Source organism: Equus quagga, chromosome 7 (genome assembly GCF_021613505.1).
Source record: "Equus quagga isolate Etosha38 chromosome 7, UCLA_HA_Equagga_1.0, whole genome shotgun sequence".
NCBI lineage: Eukaryota > Metazoa > Chordata > Mammalia > Perissodactyla > Equidae > Equus > Equus quagga.
The window spans coordinates 999,725-1,017,730 of record NC_060273.1 but is presented as its reverse complement, the minus strand read 5'-3'; the positions used below and the strand labels follow the sequence as shown (position 1 = coordinate 1,017,730).

General features: G+C 66.0%; 2 protein-coding genes across 4 annotated transcripts; both read left to right on the top strand.

Annotated features, from left to right (window-relative positions):
• The first annotated feature begins 593 nt into the window (after window positions 1-593).
• TEKT4 (tektin 4) lies at window positions 594-7,225 on the top strand. 3 transcript variants are annotated; one of them, XM_046667674.1, is made up of 7 exons: window positions 594-1,195; window positions 3,594-3,664; window positions 4,096-4,239; window positions 4,925-5,147; window positions 5,865-6,019; window positions 6,457-6,546; window positions 6,919-7,225. In XM_046667674.1, the coding sequence occupies exons 1-7, from the start codon at window positions 662-664 to the stop codon at window positions 7,133-7,135; spliced, it is 1,434 nt and encodes a 477-aa protein (XP_046523630.1). In that variant the 5' UTR covers window positions 594-661; the 3' UTR covers window positions 7,136-7,225. The 3 variants fall into 3 exon arrangements, with proteins under 3 accessions (XP_046523630.1, XP_046523631.1, XP_046523632.1); XM_046667675.1 differs by lacking the exon at window positions 6,457-6,546; XM_046667676.1 differs by lacking the exon at window positions 6,919-7,225 and having other exon boundaries at window positions 6,489-6,546.
• A 2,686-nt stretch (window positions 7,226-9,911) lies between these two features.
• On the top strand, window positions 9,912-14,482 carry C1QTNF8 (C1q and TNF related 8). The gene is made up of 3 exons (XM_046666333.1): window positions 9,912-9,981; window positions 12,966-13,169; window positions 13,932-14,482. The coding sequence occupies exons 1-3, from the start codon at window positions 9,912-9,914 to the stop codon at window positions 14,480-14,482; spliced, it is 825 nt and encodes a 274-aa protein (XP_046522289.1).
• The last annotated feature ends 3,524 nt before the right edge of the window (window positions 14,483-18,006 follow it).

The following is an 18,006-nucleotide window of genomic DNA, read 5'->3' as shown; positions in this document are numbered from 1 at the left end:
GTCCAAGGAGGAGTCCTGGGGTGAGTGGGGGACGAGGTGGCAGCGAGAGAGGAGGGGCAGGGGCCGCGGGACTGTGCTGGGGTGGGGACGTCCTGCAGAGAGCACTGGGGGGTCTCGCGGGCGGGAGGGGGAGAGCTGAAGCGGAGAACCAGGAACCGCTGCCGCGCTCAGCGTTTCACGGCTGACGCCGCCCTCTGCTGGCCATGTTGGGCGTCCCCCAGCGCTCCGGCTTGCCCTCCGGATGGGGGACCAGATGCGCCCCAGGACCAGGAATGAGCCCTGCCCTGGGCGGCCTTGGGGACACTGGCCCCGGGACAGGACCTGCGTCCTCCCGTGTGGGGCAGATTCGGGCGTCTGACTTCAGGTTCCCACTGGAGGCTGAACTCAAGACCCCATCAAAGACGCGTCGGCCCCTGCGTGCCCAGGGGAGACCCCGCAGGGATGAAGGAGACAGGCGGAAGAGGCGGGGCCCCGGTGCGACTCCCGGCAGGCGCCGGACGGGGGCCCTGCCTGGCCCTTTAAGAGGGCCGCTGGGGGAGGGGTCCCCGTCGCCCAGCAACAGGAGGGCTTGGTGTGTACCTGTCTCCGGGAGACCAGGGGCCGTCCTGCTCCGGGGACAGAGTGGCTGGAGCTGCCCTGCTGACCGTGCCGGGTGGGCACCATGGCGCAGACAGACGTGCTCCTGACCAAGCAGCCCGCCCCGCAGACGGTGCCGGCATGCGAGCTGCCCCGCAAGCTGTACGATGTGGCCCGCAACACGGGCGCCTACACGTCCTCGGGCCTGGCCACCGCCGGCTTCCGCACGGCCAAGTACCTGGTGGACGAGTGGTTCCAGAACTGCTACGCCCGCTACCACCAGGCCTTCGCCGACCGTGACCAGTCGGAGCGGCAGCGCCACGAAAGCCGGCAGCTGGCGGCCGAGACGGAGGCGCTGGCCCAGCGCACGCAGGAGGACTCCACCAAGAAGGTGGGCCAGCGGCTGCAGGACACGCACTGCTGGAAGTCGGAGCTGCAGCGCGAGGTGCACGACCTGGTGGCCGAGACCGACCTGCTGCTGGCGCAGAAGCAGCGGCTGGAGCGCGCCCTGGACACCACGGCCGTGCCCTTCAGCATCGCCACTGACAACCTGCAGTGTCGCCAGCGGCGCCAGCACCCCGACCTCGTGCGCGACCACGTGGAGGTGGAGTTGCTGAAGGTGCGCCGGCCCACGCCAACTCCCAGAACGGCAGACCCCACCCTCACCTGTCCCAGGGGGTTCACACGTGAGCCCACCACACCGGAAGATGAAGACTTGGCACCAGTGCACCGCGTGGCTGCACACAGGCCCAGGGAGCCCACACCATGTGCACACACACAAATGGAGCGCACACCTCTGCATACAAATGCACATATGGAACACACACCACACACACGTGGAGCACACGCCTCTGCATACAAACACACACATGGACCACACACACACGGAGCACACACATGCACATATGGAGCACACACCTCTCCACACACACACGTGGAGCACACACCTCTGCATACAAATGCACATATGGAGCACACACCACTCCACACACACACACACGGAGCACACACGTGCACATATGGAGCACATGCCTCTGCACACACGCACACACAGAACACAAAACCCTCTGCACACAGATGCACACGTGGTGCACATGGATCCCTGCACATATGCACACATGCACATGCACACGTGGAGCACACACCCAGGCCCACACCGGGCACAGAGAAGCTGGCTCTGTTCGTAAGTTGGGGACCAGAAGCACTGGGTGCTGGGGCAGTCCTGGCTGTGGACAGGCTCCGGGCTCAGGCCACCCAGGAGGGAGTGTCCTCCCTGGCCCCAGAGGGGCACCCAGTCTGACCTGCCCAAGCTTGATCCTCACAGTGGGCGCTGGGCGAGGTCGGGCTCCCTGCAAGGTGGCCCCCAGCACAGACTTGCTGGGTTGGAGACACTGCGTCCTGGGGGCAGGTCCAGACGTGGGGGTTTGAGCATGTATGGGGGCTGGGGCTGGACCTTGGCACTTGTCCACTCGTCCCAACCCCATGTCCAGGGCCCCTGCAGTGTCTCCCTATTATGGCTCCCACGGGATGAGGCAGAGCCCAGGCCAGGACAGGATTCACACCTGGGACATGTGCTGTGGACGTTTGCTCGAGGATGGGACAGTCAGAGGCCACTGAGGCAGGGAGGGGCCTAACCTGTTCCCCCACAAGCCCTGACACCCCTCGACACACCCTCTGAGGACACGGCGGGGCCTGAGCTGAGCCCTCTGAGGTGGCCCCCTGAGGTCTGGAATGTGTGCAGGGCTGGGGGGCCCCTCTTGGTCATGTCCTGGTGGCACCTACACCTGCTGGGCAGTCCCTCGATCACCCCTGGGTCCTGGCACTCTCTGTGCGGCCCCTCGGGTCACCCCAGATCAAGAAAATTTAGCCAGACCCTGAGCTCCTGGAGGCCAAGCCCACTATAGCATCCCCCCCCTACCCCAACGCCCATGGTTGAAATCCAGGCACAGACCAGTGTGTAGGTGTGGACGGGGTGGGGGGGTGGTTGAGGCCACCAGCGGGACTGGTCCTTGGGGCAGCCCCCCAAAAGATCAGGGAGGTACCTTGGCCAGGCCCCTGATCCCGGTGGGTACAGCTCTGGTAGCTCTCAGAGCCTGGGGGCTCCCTGAGAACAGGCTGCAGGCCGTGGGCACTCATGGGAGATTCGGGGAGGAAAACAGCCCACCAGGGGCTCCGGGCACCCCTTGCACCCCCAAGCTCAGGCCAGAATCTTGAGTCTCTCCCCTCCCCCTCCTGCTCTCCCCCAGGCCCCAGCCTGCTCCTTGGCCCCCACCACCTGACCCCACCCTCGGCTGCTCAAGAACCTCCTAAGGCTCCATGTGCAACCCCTCCGCCCTGAGCCCAGTGCACGGACTCCTGCAATGGTGCAGGGACGGGGGACAGACCTGGACACATGGGGGCTCAGTGCCTGATGGCGGTGAAAATTCAAATCAGAGTGATGGATTGTTTGCACACAGAAAATGAGAGCGTGGAGTCGCAGAAAGAAACACAGGGTTTCCCCTTGTGTTCTCCGTGTGGGGAAGGCCTCTCTGAGCCCAAGGCTTGAGGAGCAGCCCTGGGGGGCACCTGGTCCCCAGGAGCTGGGGTCCTTGGAGGCTGTGGGCCGGGCTGCCCAGGGGCCAACAGGCAGGCTGATGCCCTCAGTGCCCTGGGTGGGCTGCAGGGATGGCCCCCAGAGCCCAGGGCAGGTGGGAATGGCCTTTGGGTGACCTGCCCCGCAGCCCATTAGAAGCCCCCAGAAGACAGGAGCCCACCGCAGTGCACCAAAGAGAACGTTCAAAAGCCCAGAATAAACTTGACGAGAAAGAGCTGGCCTCAGCCCCACCTTCCAGGAAAGAGACTGGGGGTCAACAGATGGGCGTCTGGCCCCAGGCCACCCAGCCAGGGGTCAGGTGCCCCAGCTCCCCTGGATGTCGCCCCAAATCTCAGCTCCTCCTGGCGTTTAAGGGGTGGATCACGGGCCCACAGCAGCCCGGCCGTCAGCAGATCCTCACCAGGGACGGGGGTCTTCTCCCCAGGAGGCCGAGCTCATCCGGAACATTCAGGAGCTCCTGAAAAGGACAATCATGCAGGCCGTGAACCAGATCCGGTGGGTCTCTGTGGCCTCCACGGCTGCCCTCGGGATGACCCCTGTTCTCCTATCCCTGGGGCTGGCTCTGGGCAGGAAGTCGGGGTGACCTGGCCATGAGGCTCAGAGAGGTGGGGCTTGCTCCAGGTCACAGCCCAGAGTGCAGGGCCGGGCGGGCACCTGGTGGGTGGGGGTGGCAGATTCTTGTGTGTGTGGGGGGTGAGCCCTAGGCGTCCAGAGCCCAAGCCAGCATCCGGGGTGGGGAAGCTGCTCCTGGACACTGCTGGCCAGGGGGCCCGCGGACCGAGGACCCCCACGCTAGGCAGATGAGATGGCCTCGCTGCCAGCAGAGAATTGGAGGCGGGCTGGCTCCTGGGGGGCTTGCCCTGTACCACGCCCCTGGGAGGCCCAGCTCCCCCTCCCTCCTCAAACGCAGGCCCTGCCCGCCCCAGGCTGAACCGGGAGCACAAGGAGACGTGCGAGATGGACTGGTCCGACAAGGTGGAGGCCTACAACATCGACGACACCTGCGCGCGCTACCACAACCAGAGCACCGACGTGCAGTTCCACCCGCACTCCACCAAGTTCGAGGAGAGGTGGGCGGCCCAGCCCCAGTCCTTCCGGGGGGTCCTCCGCCCAAACACCCTGTCCCCGCGCCCTTGCCCCTCCCCCCAACCTGCCTGGGCTCCCCGTCCCTCTGCTGGGCGTCCTCCCCATCCCGCCGGCCTCCGCGGCCTCCGGGGTCCTCACCGCACGGGGCCGTCCCAGGCAGGGGGCTGACCTGCAGCTCCGCGCGCGGCCGGCAGGGGGCGCAAGGCCACCGCCCATCGCAGCGCAGCCCCGGGAAGCGCTGGGGGCGCCGGGCACAGGAGGCGCCGGGCGGAGCTGGGAGCACAGGGCACGGGGGGCTGGGGACACAGGGGCGCGGGACGGAGCTGCGGGGCACTGGGACACAGGGGTGCAGGGGCGAGGCACAGCTGGGGGACGCGGGGCAGAGGGGCGCGGCGCGGGGCTGGGGTGGGCGTAGGAGGCATGGGAGCGTGGCGGGCACCGGGGGTCGCGGCGTGGAGTTGCGGAGCGCAGGTCGCTGGGGGCTTGAGAGGTAACGGGACGCAGGGTCGCGCTGTGTGCAGAGGTCACCGGGCGGGGCGGGGGCTGGGGGAGCGTTCAGGCTGGAACGCGGGGATCACTGGCCGCGGGGGTCGTGGGGAGGGACCAGTGGGCCGGAGCCGCTGGCAGGTGCCCCTACGGACCCCAGTGCCCGCACGCCCACCCCCGCAGTGCCTCCACGCCTGAGACGTGGGCCAAGTTCACCCAGGAAAACCTGTGCCGGGCGGAGCGCGAGCACCTGGCCTCGGCCAACCTGCGGGGGCTCATCGACTGCATCCTGCGGGACACGTCCGAGGACCTGAGGCTGCAGTGTGACGCCGTGAACCTGGCCTTTGGGAACCGCTGCGAGGAGCTGGAGGACGCGCGCCACAAGCTGGAGCACCACCTGCGCAAGGTGTGCCGCTGCGCCCAGGCCACGCCCAGTCACGCCTGCCCCGCCCAGGCCACGTCCACTTCGTGCCCAGGCCACGCCCCGGCCAGCCCCGGGGGCTGGGCGCCCTCAGCCACAGAAAGAGACCGGGTTTCTTGTGGCCCAGCCCTGGCCCGACACGGCCACCAAGCTTGGGTCATGACTTGGCCTTGCTCCTGCTCCTCCTCTGCCCCGCCCATCCGGAGGGACCCCAGAGGCCCTCACTAAACGAACGAAAAACCAAGCGACATTTGGGGTGGTCGGCTGGCATTGCCACCAGAGTGAGTGACCAGGAGGGGCCGTTAGGTGCAACCAGGAGGAGGGAAGAAGGCAGGAGGTGACCCGGCATGGCTGCCTGGTGGGGTGTCCCTGGGCCTAGCCTGGGCCTGGCTGGGCCATGACCCTAGGCTCAGGGTGACCTTCACTGCCTCTGAGTCTCTGGTTCTTGACCAGGGTCGGGGGCTGGTGACCCTCAGGGCTGGGGGCACTCAGGCCAGAGCTGCTGGATGACAGGCTCTGCTGTCCCACCAGCTCCCTGGGTGCCCTTGGGAGGGCCGAAGTGGCCGTGCACATCCTCCCCCAGAGCCAGCGGACAGGCCACGCGCTGGACAGGGCCCCAGGGCTGGGGGCGGAGGTCAGACCCACCCGTATGCTGGGGTGGGGTGGGGGAGGCGCTGGCACCCACGGGGTTGTCCTGTGCAGACACTGCGAGAGATCACGGACCAGGAGCACAATGTCGCAGCGCTGAAGCAGGCCATCAAGGACAAGGAGGCCCCTCTGAAGGTGGCTCAGACCCGCCTGTACCAGCGCTCCCTCCGGCCCAACGTAGAGCTGTGTCGGGACACCGCCCAGTTCAGGTGCCTGCAGTGCGGGGCCGTCCTGGGCGGGCTGGGCCACTGCCCACCATCCAGGAGCCATCCACCTGCCTCCGGGCCTCCCTCCACCTCTGGGGACACCATGAACACCCCACACACAGCCCAGCAGATGCGCAGAGGGCAGACTCTGGGCCACACACAGCGCAGCACACACACACGCGGGGTCCCCGTCCCCATGCGCGCCCCGATGCTTGACGCTGGGGTGAGTGATCTTCCGGGTGAGGAACTTGGGGTCTGAGGGTCCCACCTGCCCCGTGGACACCATCCACACCTCTGCTGTAACAGGCAGACCCACGTCCAGGCTTGTGGGGTAGGTGGGCTCCTGTCTTCTGTTTTTCCAGCTCGAAGCCCAGTTGCCCCTGTGGACAGAAGTGCCCCCCACTCGGGTGTTCTTCTTTCTCTGTCCCCCATTTATCCAGGAAATGGGGGCCTCTCTCCGCTTGCTCCAAAGGAGTCTGTCCCGCTGTCAGGAATAGAGGAGCCCAGAGCCTCCGTGCGCAGCTGCCATTGTGTGTTACTGCCACATGGTGTCACTGTGGAACACTGAACCCCTCACTGTCCTGAGACACAGGCGCCCCTCTGGTCAGGGGTCAGGGGTCGGCTGGAGGAGGCCCCAGCTCAGGCCCCAGCCAGCTGGTCCTTTGAATTCATCCTCCCGTCCCGTGGGCTTCCATCCGTCCATCCAGGAGCCCGGCACACACCCTCTCCCACACTCTTGGGCCCCCCCCCCCCCCCCCAGCACTGCTGGTTGGATTCCTTCAGGACTTTTGGGTCCTTTTCTGGGTGAGCACCTGGGCAAGGACCCCTCAGTGGGGTTCCCAGGCCTGGAATCTCAGGCTTTGGTCCCCCCAGCTCACCCCGCCCTCCCCCAAACCCCGCAGGCTGGTGAGCGAGGTGGAACAGCTGAACGCATCCCTTGCAGCACTGAGGGAGAAGCTTCTGGAAGCGGAGCAGTCGCTGCGCAACCTGGAGGATACACGCATGAGCCTGGAGAAGGACATCGCCGTCAAGACCAACAGCCTCTTCATCGACCGCCAGAAGTGCATGACCCACCGCGCCCGCTACCCCACCGTCCTCCAGTTGGCCGGCTACCAGTGATGGGGGCTGGCCCCGTGGTGGGCACCCCCACTCACCCAGCTGGACTCGTCCCCCACCCCTCAAATAAAGAGCACATTAGCTTTCTCCTCATGGCATGTGGTCCTGGCATGCTCTGGAGGCGGCGACCTGGGCAGGTGGGCTCAGCCTGTGGATGGACCTCGTTGTCCCAGCCCAGCCCCCAGTTACCACCTGGGGAGAGGGGTCAGCCAAGTGTCATAGAGGCCCCACTTTGTTGCTCATCGCTGACCACTGGGGGCCTCTCCCCAGCTCTGAGCCCCACCGAGGCACAGACGGATTTCTCTGCCCACCTGGGCCACCTGCAGGATGCTTCAGAGGGAGTGTCACCTCCGGTCCACTCGTCACAGTCTCTGGTCACCACATCACTGCTCTTTTCCTTCCATGTGCCCTGGACACTGTCACCGCGAGGCTGATGGGCTGTCCCCTTGTTAGCAGGAGGTGAGCCTGGAGCAGAGGTGTCAGAACACACTGCTGGCCGGGCTCTCCCCCGAGGGACCTGGCCCCAGGTCTGTGGGTGTCCACAAAGTGCCCCAAAGCCCCTCGAGGGTGCCAGGCAGGGCCTGGGGCAGTGACCACCCCAGGAACCCATGGGACCTCTCCCCGCCACTCCTACCTGGCACAGGCTGGGCATCCGGGGCGACAGACCCTGAGCTGGTGGGGCAGTCCGGGCTGGTTAGGGGGCCTCCACTCCCAGACACCTTGGTAACCTCAGGCAGCCAGTCTCCTCGTCCAGTGAGTGAGGCAGGTGGGGTGTGGGGGGGGTGGGGACCGCAGAGCCCCCACTGGCCACCTGGTCCCACGCCACCCTGCACCCTGTGTCCCTGGGTCTGGACAGAACTGTGGCCCCCATGGGTGCAACAGCCAGGGCTCCCCCCGAGGAGGGCCAGGCACTTTGTGGATGGTCGGCAGGCGGTGAGGCCCCTCTGTCCGAGCCCCCTCCCCCGCCCCCGACCAGCTCCTGGCTGCCGTCTGCTTCCCAGCGACGGCTCACCAACAGGACTCTCAGGGACGCGGCCATTAAGAGGCTGGGAGATAATGATTCCTGCTGTGCACGCAGGCCACTCAGCCCTCATTATCGCCCTGTGGCCGAGGCCGGTTCCACAGCAGTGTTGCCATCGTGCTGAGCACGTCCTCGTCCCAGCCCTGAGGAGGGTGGCAGCTGATGGGGTGCTAAGTGGGGGGCGGTGCATGTGAAGCTCATCATCCTGAAGCTCGGCTGGTGGCAGGAGGCTGGGAGGGTGGTGGGTATGATCCCCGGGGGCCGCCCTGCGGGCTGCTCATTGTCCGTGGTTGTCTCATGGCCACCTAGGAGGCTGGAAACGTTGTTCCCTTGTCGAGACACATGATCGGGCTCTGGAGCTGAGGAACAGCTCAGGCCACAGGGCAAATTCCCAAGGCTGTGTCTTTCTGGAGTGTTAACCTCTCTGGGGGGCCTGGAGGTGGGGCAGATGGCTGTGCCTACCCTGAGGCTGGCCAGTCGCTGCCAGTAGGGGTTCAGCCCCTGCACACTCCAGGTCATATGTCACCCCCCTCCAGGCGTCATTAGAGCGCGCTGAGCGGTGGCTCCTTCGGGCACCGTGTTGACCAACACAGTCTTATCATCAGTGCAGTTTATGGCTGGAGAAAGGGAAGCACAGAGGGTCCCGAGCCCACCCTGCCCCCAGCCCAGGGCAGGTCTGTGTGCAGAGCCCACCCCAAGATGGCCCTCACCTCTACCCCTGCTATCTGCATTCCTACGTATGTTCATGTGGACGGAGAGGCTGTGACAACATATGGGGTCATTCTCCAGCGGCCTGGGGACCTTGACCTGCTAGGCTCCGTAGTGACTGAGCCATTGAGCCCGGTGGCTGGGGTCATGTGCCCCTGTGGTCCTGGGGGAGAGGCTGCAGGGGGGACTCAGGCCTCCAGAGCAGCAGGAGGGTTGCTGTCTCCCCAGCTGTCTTCAGCCCCTGCACACATGGGGCCCATGCTCCAGGCTCCAGCTGCCCAGTCCAGTCTCTGGGTTGGGGCCATGGAGGCTGTCTGGTCCCTCCCCGGTTCCCAGCTGCACTGGATCGAGTCACAAGGAGATGGTGGCCTTCCTGGGCTGCTGTGGGAAGGGAGGCAGTGAGGGGGCTCAGACGGCCCCCCTGGTGACGCTGTGGCCCCTCTGTGAGCCGGCTGACCCTGTGGGGCTGCGGCGTTCTGCCGCACTCCCGTCACCACGGAGATGCCAGGCTGCATGTCCGAGCCAGGGCTATTTCTGTCCAGGTCCTCTCACCACCTGCTGAGTCACCCTTGGCTCTCGCTGAACCCTCAGCTCAGAAGCTGGCCCGCCAGCCATCTCCCAGCAAACGTTCCCCAGCCAGGGTCCCCAAGGCCTGGGCTCAGCCTGGCCCTCCAGCCCAGAGGGACCCCAGGGCCCATTTCCGGCCCTTCACGCCACCCTGACCCTCTTGAAAAGGTGCCTCCCACATGCAGGACAAGTTCAACTCGCCATTCCCCATGAAGGGGACTTGCAGTGATCACCCATGTCTTTTTGGGGGGCAGCTCTGCCTGCTGGCATCATGGAGCTCAGAGGGGAGGGACATTGGGGCCCTGCTGCATGGCTGAAGCTGCGGCGTCCCCCAGTGGCTGTGCTTGGCCCATGTCCATCCACCACAGGGGGCCCTCCCGCCACTTCTGAGCCATTGGTGCCCAGGATACTGTGGGGAGACCGAGGCTCAGACCCAGGGAGCGGCCGAGCGCGCAGGGAGATGTAGGAGCCCCAGAGGCGATGATGGGGGCCAGAGAGGAGCCCCGGCCTGCCCCTGGGTCCAGCGGCTCCCACAGGGTGGTGGTGCTGAGAGGTAGGAGACCAGGCCACGTGTTGCCCACAGGGCTGCCTCCATCTCAGAAGCAGGTCGCAGCCGTGCTGCCCAGTGGAGGCTGCAGGGACCCACAGGCGGGTGAGCCAGGGTCTTCACACCCCTCTGTCTGTGCCACCGCTGACTGTGGGGTGAAGACAGTTGCCCCTAAAAGGGCCACTGGGCCCTGCTGGAGGGTAGGCTGTCATCTTGGGGTTGGGGGACCAGCTTCAGTGGCACTGCCCCGTCCACAGCCCTCACAGCCCCACTCCCCCTCTGCCTGGCACGAGAAGCCCCCCACAGGCGGAGGCACCTTGGTCTGCCCCTTTCCTCCCACCCTCGCCCCCTCCCTGGTCATCAGTGTGCAGGGCTGGGCCCCAGGCTGTGCCCAGATGGGCAGGCAGAGCCAGTCTGGCGGCCCACAGCCTGCCTCCCAGCAAGGCGGCCACACTTCCTCAGGCCTGTCCAGCGCCTACCCACAGGCGGCCTGGCATGATGGGGGCAGGAATCGCAAGCCCTGAGTCCAGAGGCCGAGGTGCCCGGCCCTGCCTCTGGGCTCAGTCTCCAGCTGTACAGAACCAGAGTCAGAGTGGGGACGAGGCTGGGCCCTGGTGTGGGCTTGCCTTCCGCTCACAGTGGGTGTGGCCCACCTGCCACTGCCGGGGCGGGAGGGGTCTGTGGTCACTCCCACAGGTGCACTGCAGGGGCTCATGTCTGATCTGCTGAAGGGCTGGGCCGATATTGAGGCCCCCAGCAGGGTGTCACACAGGCCTCTCGCTCCACTGGGCACTGTGACCCCAGGAGGGCACAGCAGGAGGTGAGGCAGACACCACCGGCCTGGTCAAATGCTGCTTTTCTAGTCAGAGCTGGGGGGCATCATGGTGCCCAGGCGGGCCAGTGCAGGGCTGGTGGCCCTGTACTGCATCTCCAGCTCCACACGCTATTTGGCCTCCAAACCCCTCAGCAGGCTCCACCCACCCCCAGCTCCACCCCCCCGACTCCCCCAAGTCACTGCACCCAGATGGGGCAGCAGGCTTGGTTTCTGCCAAAGGAGGACAGCGGCCAGCTCACGATGCCATCCCCAAACCTGGTCCGTCCCAGATGCCCCCAGGCACCCAGACCCACACCAGGGTGCAGGGAGGGACAGGAGGACCCTGGAGTCCTTGTCACGGGGCTGCACAGACCCTGCGGCAGGTGGCGGGCGGGGGCCCTGCGAGCCTCCTGCCTGGGCTCTGCGGCTGGCCCGAGGTCTGTTGGTCTTGGATGGCTCGGCGGAGCCGTGGGCGCCTGGGCGGCATGAAAGGGCTCTTTCACCAGCCGCTGGGGCAGTGACGCTGGAGACGGCCAGCAGGCAGCAGCGCCCACGGCCGTGCAATGGTAACTGGGTGCATGGGGGCAGGCGGGGGTCTTCACAGCCCCCCTGGGCAGGCTGGGCTTGGGGGGGGTTCTGTGCTACCCCTGGACCCCAGCAGGAGGGGGTTCCAGTCCTGAATGGCTGCTGGGCATGGCCAGAGGACCAGCATGGCCAGGACCCTAGGTCTCCACAGGGACAGGGTGGGGGCTCCAGAGGCACAGGCCTGCCTATGGGGTGGGGTCCCCTAGAGACACCCACTCTGGTCAGGTCCATCCATGGGAGGAATCCAGGAGGCCCTTTCAGGGTCCAATGTAACTGGTGGTGGGGGTGGGTCAGGGTCTGCTGAGCTCTGTGGAGGAGTGGAGAGAAGAAGTCCCACCTGCCAGGGAAGCTCGGCCTGGGAGTGGGTCTCAGACCTACAGTGTAAGAGGACCTTACTCTGGACTAGAATCCCTGAGGGCTTCCTGGAAGAGGGGACCTGAGTCTTTGTTCAGCAGGGCTGGCCTCCAGAGAAGAGTGAGGACCCCGACCCCACATGCCTATGCTTGCAGGAGACCAGCCCTGGCTGAGCCTCCTGGACACAGCCTTGGGGAGACCAGGACAGGCAGGACCAACGTGCCAGGGGAAACTGAGGTCCAGGTGCATGTGGGGCTCACCCAGGCCCTCTCTGCAGCAGCTGCTGGTTGAGCTGGGAAGAGGTGCCCCGATCTGGCACGGATGGGCCAGGAGTCAGGCAGGGTCCCCTAGGACAGGGGAGGTGGAGGCAGGAGGCCCAGGCCTGGTGGAGGTCAAAGACCGTCTTCCACACAGCTGGGTGAGGGGCCACATGGGGCAGCCCCCAAGTTGCCCTCCCTCTCCTGGGAGCGCAGGACGCTGTCGCTGCCCTCTGCCCAGCTAGGCAGCATGGCAGAAACTGTGCCAAGCTGGGACCCGGCCCAGCCAGCCGGGGGGGGCCCTGCCCTTCCCTGAAGCAGCCCCGCTGCCCCTCCCCGAGAGCTCTGCCCCCCACAGGTGGGTGGGGGCCTTGGAGGGCTGACTCAGAGCCCCCCGCCCCCACGAAGGCTCCCCTTCCATCTGCCAGGCGGGGGATCCCCAGCCATGGGGGCTTTGGGGACCAGGCAGGCAGGGTGCCTGCTACAGCCCAGAGCTAAGGCCCCGGGGAGGGGTGGAGGTGCCACAGAGGCAGCAGCCCCTGGGAAGGAAGCTCCAGTGGGGACGGGTGGGGCTGCCTGGGGCTCCTGAAGGGCAGGTGAGTTGTCCCCCGTGCTGGCCCCTCAGATTGGTGGTGGCCCCGTCGTGCTGTGTTGAGGAGGATTCTGAGTCCAGGTCCAGGTGAAAGTGTGCATGTATCAATCAGTGACATCTGTCTGGGGCTGGCGGCCAAGTGTGCAGGGGGCACAGCCAGGCCTCCGTCCGGGGCAGGACAAGGTCTGGCCTTGCCCACTGCGGCCCCTGAGAGGCCCGACTGTCCATCTCCACACAGGCACCCCCTGGTCCCACCCAGTGTCTCCCCCAACAAGGGGGCACAGCCCGGGCTGTGGGGGGGAGGGGGTGTCGGGGGCTCAGCAGGGGTGTCTCCCCCTCACATGCCCTCCCTCCCTGCCCTCTCCCGTCCCCCAGGCTCTGGCCCCAGTGGCAGCCCCTGCCCTCCTGCTCCTCCTGGCATTGCCTGCCCGGGCCTGGCCTGGCCTGGGGCTGCCCCGGAGGCCGTGTGTGCACTGCTGCCGCCCCGCCTGGCCGCCGGCCGCCCCTGGCCCGCACGCCCCCATGAGCGACGGGGAGGAGTGGGTGTGGCCGCCTCGTGTGCAGCCCACCATCGACATCTCAATCCTCAAAGGTGAGTGTCCATGTTCAGGGCACCCCACCTGTCCCCTGTCCCCACAGGGACATCCCACACTGAGGGGCACAGGGGAGAGGGCGCCGGAGGGGAGGGCAGCGCTCCGGGGTCCCGAGTTAGGCAGAGCTGGCTCTGGGAAGGCACTTGGCGCCAGGGGGACACACTGAGCGGCTGTCCTCACTCCCTCAGCCTTGTAAGGACGGTCAGCTCCCAGCAGCCCCCTCAAGCACGAGGCAAAGTGGCCTGGGGAGGGGGCTGTGAACAGAGGGCCTGAGGGTCCCTCAGTCTTGCTCATTGCCGGTGGTGGCCCTGACAGGCCCAGCCCTGGGGGAGGTGGGGAAGGGAGGGTGGGGTCCCTGTGGCCCCTTGAGTGGCGTCCCCTTGGGAGAAGGCAAGAGAGGCTGGGCTCCAAAAAGGTCGTTGTCCTGGAGGGCTGCACAGAAGACCACACTCAGGTGGGACTTGGGCACCAGTTTCCCAGGCCTCTCCTCCTTCAAAGCCCAGTTCAGACCCTTCCTCCGGTAGCTGCCCTGAGCCTGTTGTCCCTGCTGGCCCCATGCGACAATCTGTGCAGGCCCCAGAACGGCCACAGCTTTGGGGTATGGCTTCTTGTTGCCCTGTGTGAGGGGCGGGTTAGCACCCCTCTTACGGACGAGGAGCCTGGGGCTCAGAGAGGTGAGATCACTTGCAAGGCCACATGGTCAGTGAGTCCGGCCCTGGATCCCAAGCCTTGACCAGCATCCTCGGCTCGCTCCCCTGCAGGTGCAAAGGGCGAAGCAGGGCTTAGAGGTCGCACCGGCAGGAGTGGGAAGGAGGGCCCGCCAGGCTCCCGGGGCCCCCGCGGCCGCAAGGGTCAGAAGGGGCAGGCGGGGCCGCCAGGCGCCCCATGCCAGCGAGCCTACGCGGCCTTCTCGGTGGGCCGGCGAGAGGGGCTGCACAGCTCCGACGACTTCCAGGCCGTGACCTTCGACACGGAGCTGGTGAACCTGGACAGCGCCTTTGACCTGGCCTCCGGTCGCTTCCTCTGTGCTGTGCCCGGCATCTACTTCCTCAGCCTCAACGTGCACACCTGGAACTACAAGGAGACCTATCTGCACGTCATGTGCAACCGGCGGGCCACCGCCGTGCTGTACGCGCAGCCCAGCGAGCGCAGCGTCATGCAGACCCAGAGCCTGCTGCTGCCGCTGGATGCCGGCGACACCGTCTGGGTGCGCATGTTCCAGCGTGACCGTGACAACGCCATCTACGGTGAGCACGGCGACCTCTACATCACCTTCAGCGGCCACCTGGTCAAGCCAGCCACTGAGCTCTAGCGGCCACAGAGAGGCCCCACGCTTGCCCGCTGCGACAGACGTACCCCCAGACCCCAAACCCGCCCTTGCCTTTACCTTCGCAGCTCGGGGCCTGACCCGGTGGGACAATGCAGGCGGAGTGTTGCCTCCCAGGAAGGCGGGAGGAGAGCCCGGGTGGGGGGCGGCTCTGCACCTGATGGAGCTGGCCCTCTGGGTCCAGCGACCTGTTCTGCTTATAAAGGGCTGTGTGGAGCATCCTGCGTGGGGACACTTGTGAAGTACCTACTGGGTGCCGGGGTGGACGATGGGGAGGCCGGTGGTCAAACGCAGACCCTGGCCCTCTCGGAGCCGATTCCGGCAGGAAACATGCTAAATTCGGGGGGTGTTAGCAGGCGGCAAGGGCTCCTGAGACAGGATGACGTCAGGCTGGGTGGGGACGAGAGGCTCGCCCTCGGTTGAACACGCGGCCTGGCTCTGGTGGCGTCCTCTCGTCTGTCTGGAATGGGCTGGCCGGTGGAGGAAGGTCATAGCTCCATGTGCACCAGAGCCCGAGGGAGCCCCAGGCCCCCAGTCCCCTGTGCCTGAGGGCAAGAGGGCGGACCTGGAGCTGGCCACACTCACTCTGCAGGAGGCCTCTGTCGACCCTGGGTTGGAGCCACCAGGCTGCTCTGCTCTAAAATAGACTCCCAGTCTGTTCCTTTCCTGCCACGTGTTCCCTGGCCACTCCAGAACCTTCTGCCCAGCCCCTCTGGCCCCACCACTGCTGCCTCCTCCCTGGGGCCTCTCCAGTATCTCTTCCGAGGCTGCTCCCTCCTGAGTGAGGACTCTGGGGCAAAAAGGCCACCAAGACCCTGGCAGGAGCAGCGTGTGAAATCACTAGAGCCCAGCCAAGGTGGCTGAGGTCCTGGGCCATGGTGAGGTGGCTGGAGCTGCAGGCTGGCCGGGCTGGGCTGGGCTGGGCTGGAGCTCTTGCTGAAGGAAAGCCCATGGGCCACTGGCTGGAGAGCGGGAGGGGGCAGGAGGCATCTAGGGCAGCCCCAGGTCCCTCTGCTCCACGGATGCACCAGGAGCAGGCTGCCCGCTGGGCTGCCTGGGGCCTCATGGTGCTGGACAAGCACGGGGGCTTGCTCAGTCCTCGTCCACCTCAGGGGCTCTGGGCCCACAGAGCACCCAGCCTGGCTGGTCCCTCCATCACGGCCCACCCCAGCTTGGCTCCGTCCCTCCAGGAGCCCCAGCCCATGAATCGATGACCCACTGGGGGCCCCACATCTTCGGGCTCACTGGGGCCCCAAGGAGGGTGGTGTGCGTGCCGGGGGACCTTCTCTGGACAATGGTCAGCGGATGGGGGCAGGTGGGAAGGAGGTGGAGGACCTGCTCATCCATGTCACACGCAGGCACCTTTTTGTCCCTGTGCTGGGGGAGGAGACGCAGGTGGGCACACGAACACCCTCCCGGCCCACATGGAGCTCGGTTACCCCACAGGAACATCACCCCTGAGCTGGGGCTGGAGCAGGAACCTCCCTGCCCGCCCCGTGGACAGGGGCCGGGCAGAGGGGACCTGGGGCACAAAAGCCTAGAAAAGCAGAGCTGGGGGGGAGGGGTGGTGAGCAGGCCCCGGCCTCCCGGACACACAGAGTGGGGCTCCCTTGACAGGTAGGGAAACTGAGGCTAGCAAGCGTCTCCAGAACCCCTGTGCCTGTGTTGACCTTGTCTGCCGCCTCCTCAGGGCAGGAGCCTGCTTTGTCTGAACCCAGCACCCTGTCGGGGGGTGGGGGAGCCCGGGCCGGGGCTGGGGGTTTGGAGTCATGGCCTCCCCCAGGTCTGAGCACAGGCCCCACGCCCAAGGCCTCAGCTTCTCCCTGGGGCCTCCCAGAAGCAGGCGTCCGGACCCAGAGACACAGAGCATCAGGGGCTTAAAGGGAACCCCTGTCCCCGGGACCCCTCGCTGGACCAGACGCGGCCATGGCACTTGGCCAGTGACAGCACACTCCTGGGGGGCTTGACGTGGGAGGGGGGCCACGTCCTGGCCTGGCGGAGCCGTGGCCCTGCCGGAGACAGGACTGGTGCTGGGAGGCAGCCCTGGACGCTGAGCTGGGTGGAGGCTGCCCTTTGGCCCCTCGGCCCGTGTCCTTTTATGGCTGGAATAGCCGGGCACACCCAGGGCGCTCGGCAACGGGCAGACGCGACGGGAGCCACCTCGGAGGCTGATGGGGCTCAGTGGTGGGGAGATTCTGCTGTAGAGATAAAGGAGCCTGAACAAGAACACGGGGTCTGCAGGGCATTGGGAGGACCCCGCCTCCCTCCATCCTCCCAGGCCCTGGACTCCGCACCCAACCCCAGCCAGAACCCCAGACACCCCTGTGTGCCACGGGCCAGCCTGGCCAGGAGGTGGGGGAGGGAAGTCTCTGTTCTGGCTACAAACAAGCCCATGTTCTTCTCAGCTCCCCGCCGGACAGTGGGGACCCAGGGCCTCTGCCAGGCCCCCCAGAGCGGCCTCCAGGGACCCTGAAGGTGCAGGGCTGAGAGCACCGTGGCCTGGGAGGGGTGCCTGGGCCCGGGGAGTCTGCAGACCCGGCGGCCCCTGCCTCCTTCTCACCTCCCCATGTGAGCCTGGCTGTCCACGGAGCCAGGCAGGGATCACAGGGGCAGCTCGGCCGAGCTCCCCAGACAGACCCTGCTCCCAGCCACTGACCCAGGAAGGTAGAGCCGGTCAGGCCAAGAAGGGCATCCAAGCGCCAAGGTGACTTGCATCCTCAGTGAACCAGGGGTGGGGTGGGGCTCATGTCCTGCACGTGGCCGAGACCCCCAACAAGATGCCCCCAGAGCCTCAGGGCACTGGAGGGGGACACTCAGGGGGATGCAAACTGCCGGAGGGTCCAGGAGGAGACGGCAGTCCCGTGACCCCTCACACCCTCCAAGCTTATTTATTTAAAAAAAACCTACTGAGAACAGAGGACAAGGAGGGCTGATGCAGAGGCACTGTCTCCACGAGGTAAGAAAGGCTGGAGGCAGCTGAGCAGCCTGGGGGGGCCACACGGAGGCCGGAGACACGAAAGTCAATGCACCCGGGCGCTGCCGACCACTGGGAATCTAAGAGGGTGAATGACCCCCATCAGCACAGCGGGCGACACAATCAGGAGGGGACCCCGCCACTGGGGAGAGAAGCCGGGGGAAGGGGGGGCCGAGGGACACGAATGAGGGGTGGCTGCGCCTTCTCCTGACAGAGGGAAGCCCGTCGGCCAGCCAATTCATCCATATTTATCTGTTGAGTGGAATTCAAGTAAAACATCCATTTTTTAAATTTAGGTGAAATTTATAAAACATAAAACGAACCATTTTTAAGTGCAGAATTCAGAGACATTCAGCACATTCACAGTGCTGTGCAACCACATCCTGTATCTGGTTCCAGACATTTTGAACCCTCAAAGAGACCCCGTCACCATCTGTGGTCACTCCCTGTCCCCTCCTCCCACCCCTGGCGCCCATCGATCTGCTGTCTGTCCCCGTGGGTCAGCCTGTTCTGGACATTTCACAGAAATAGACTC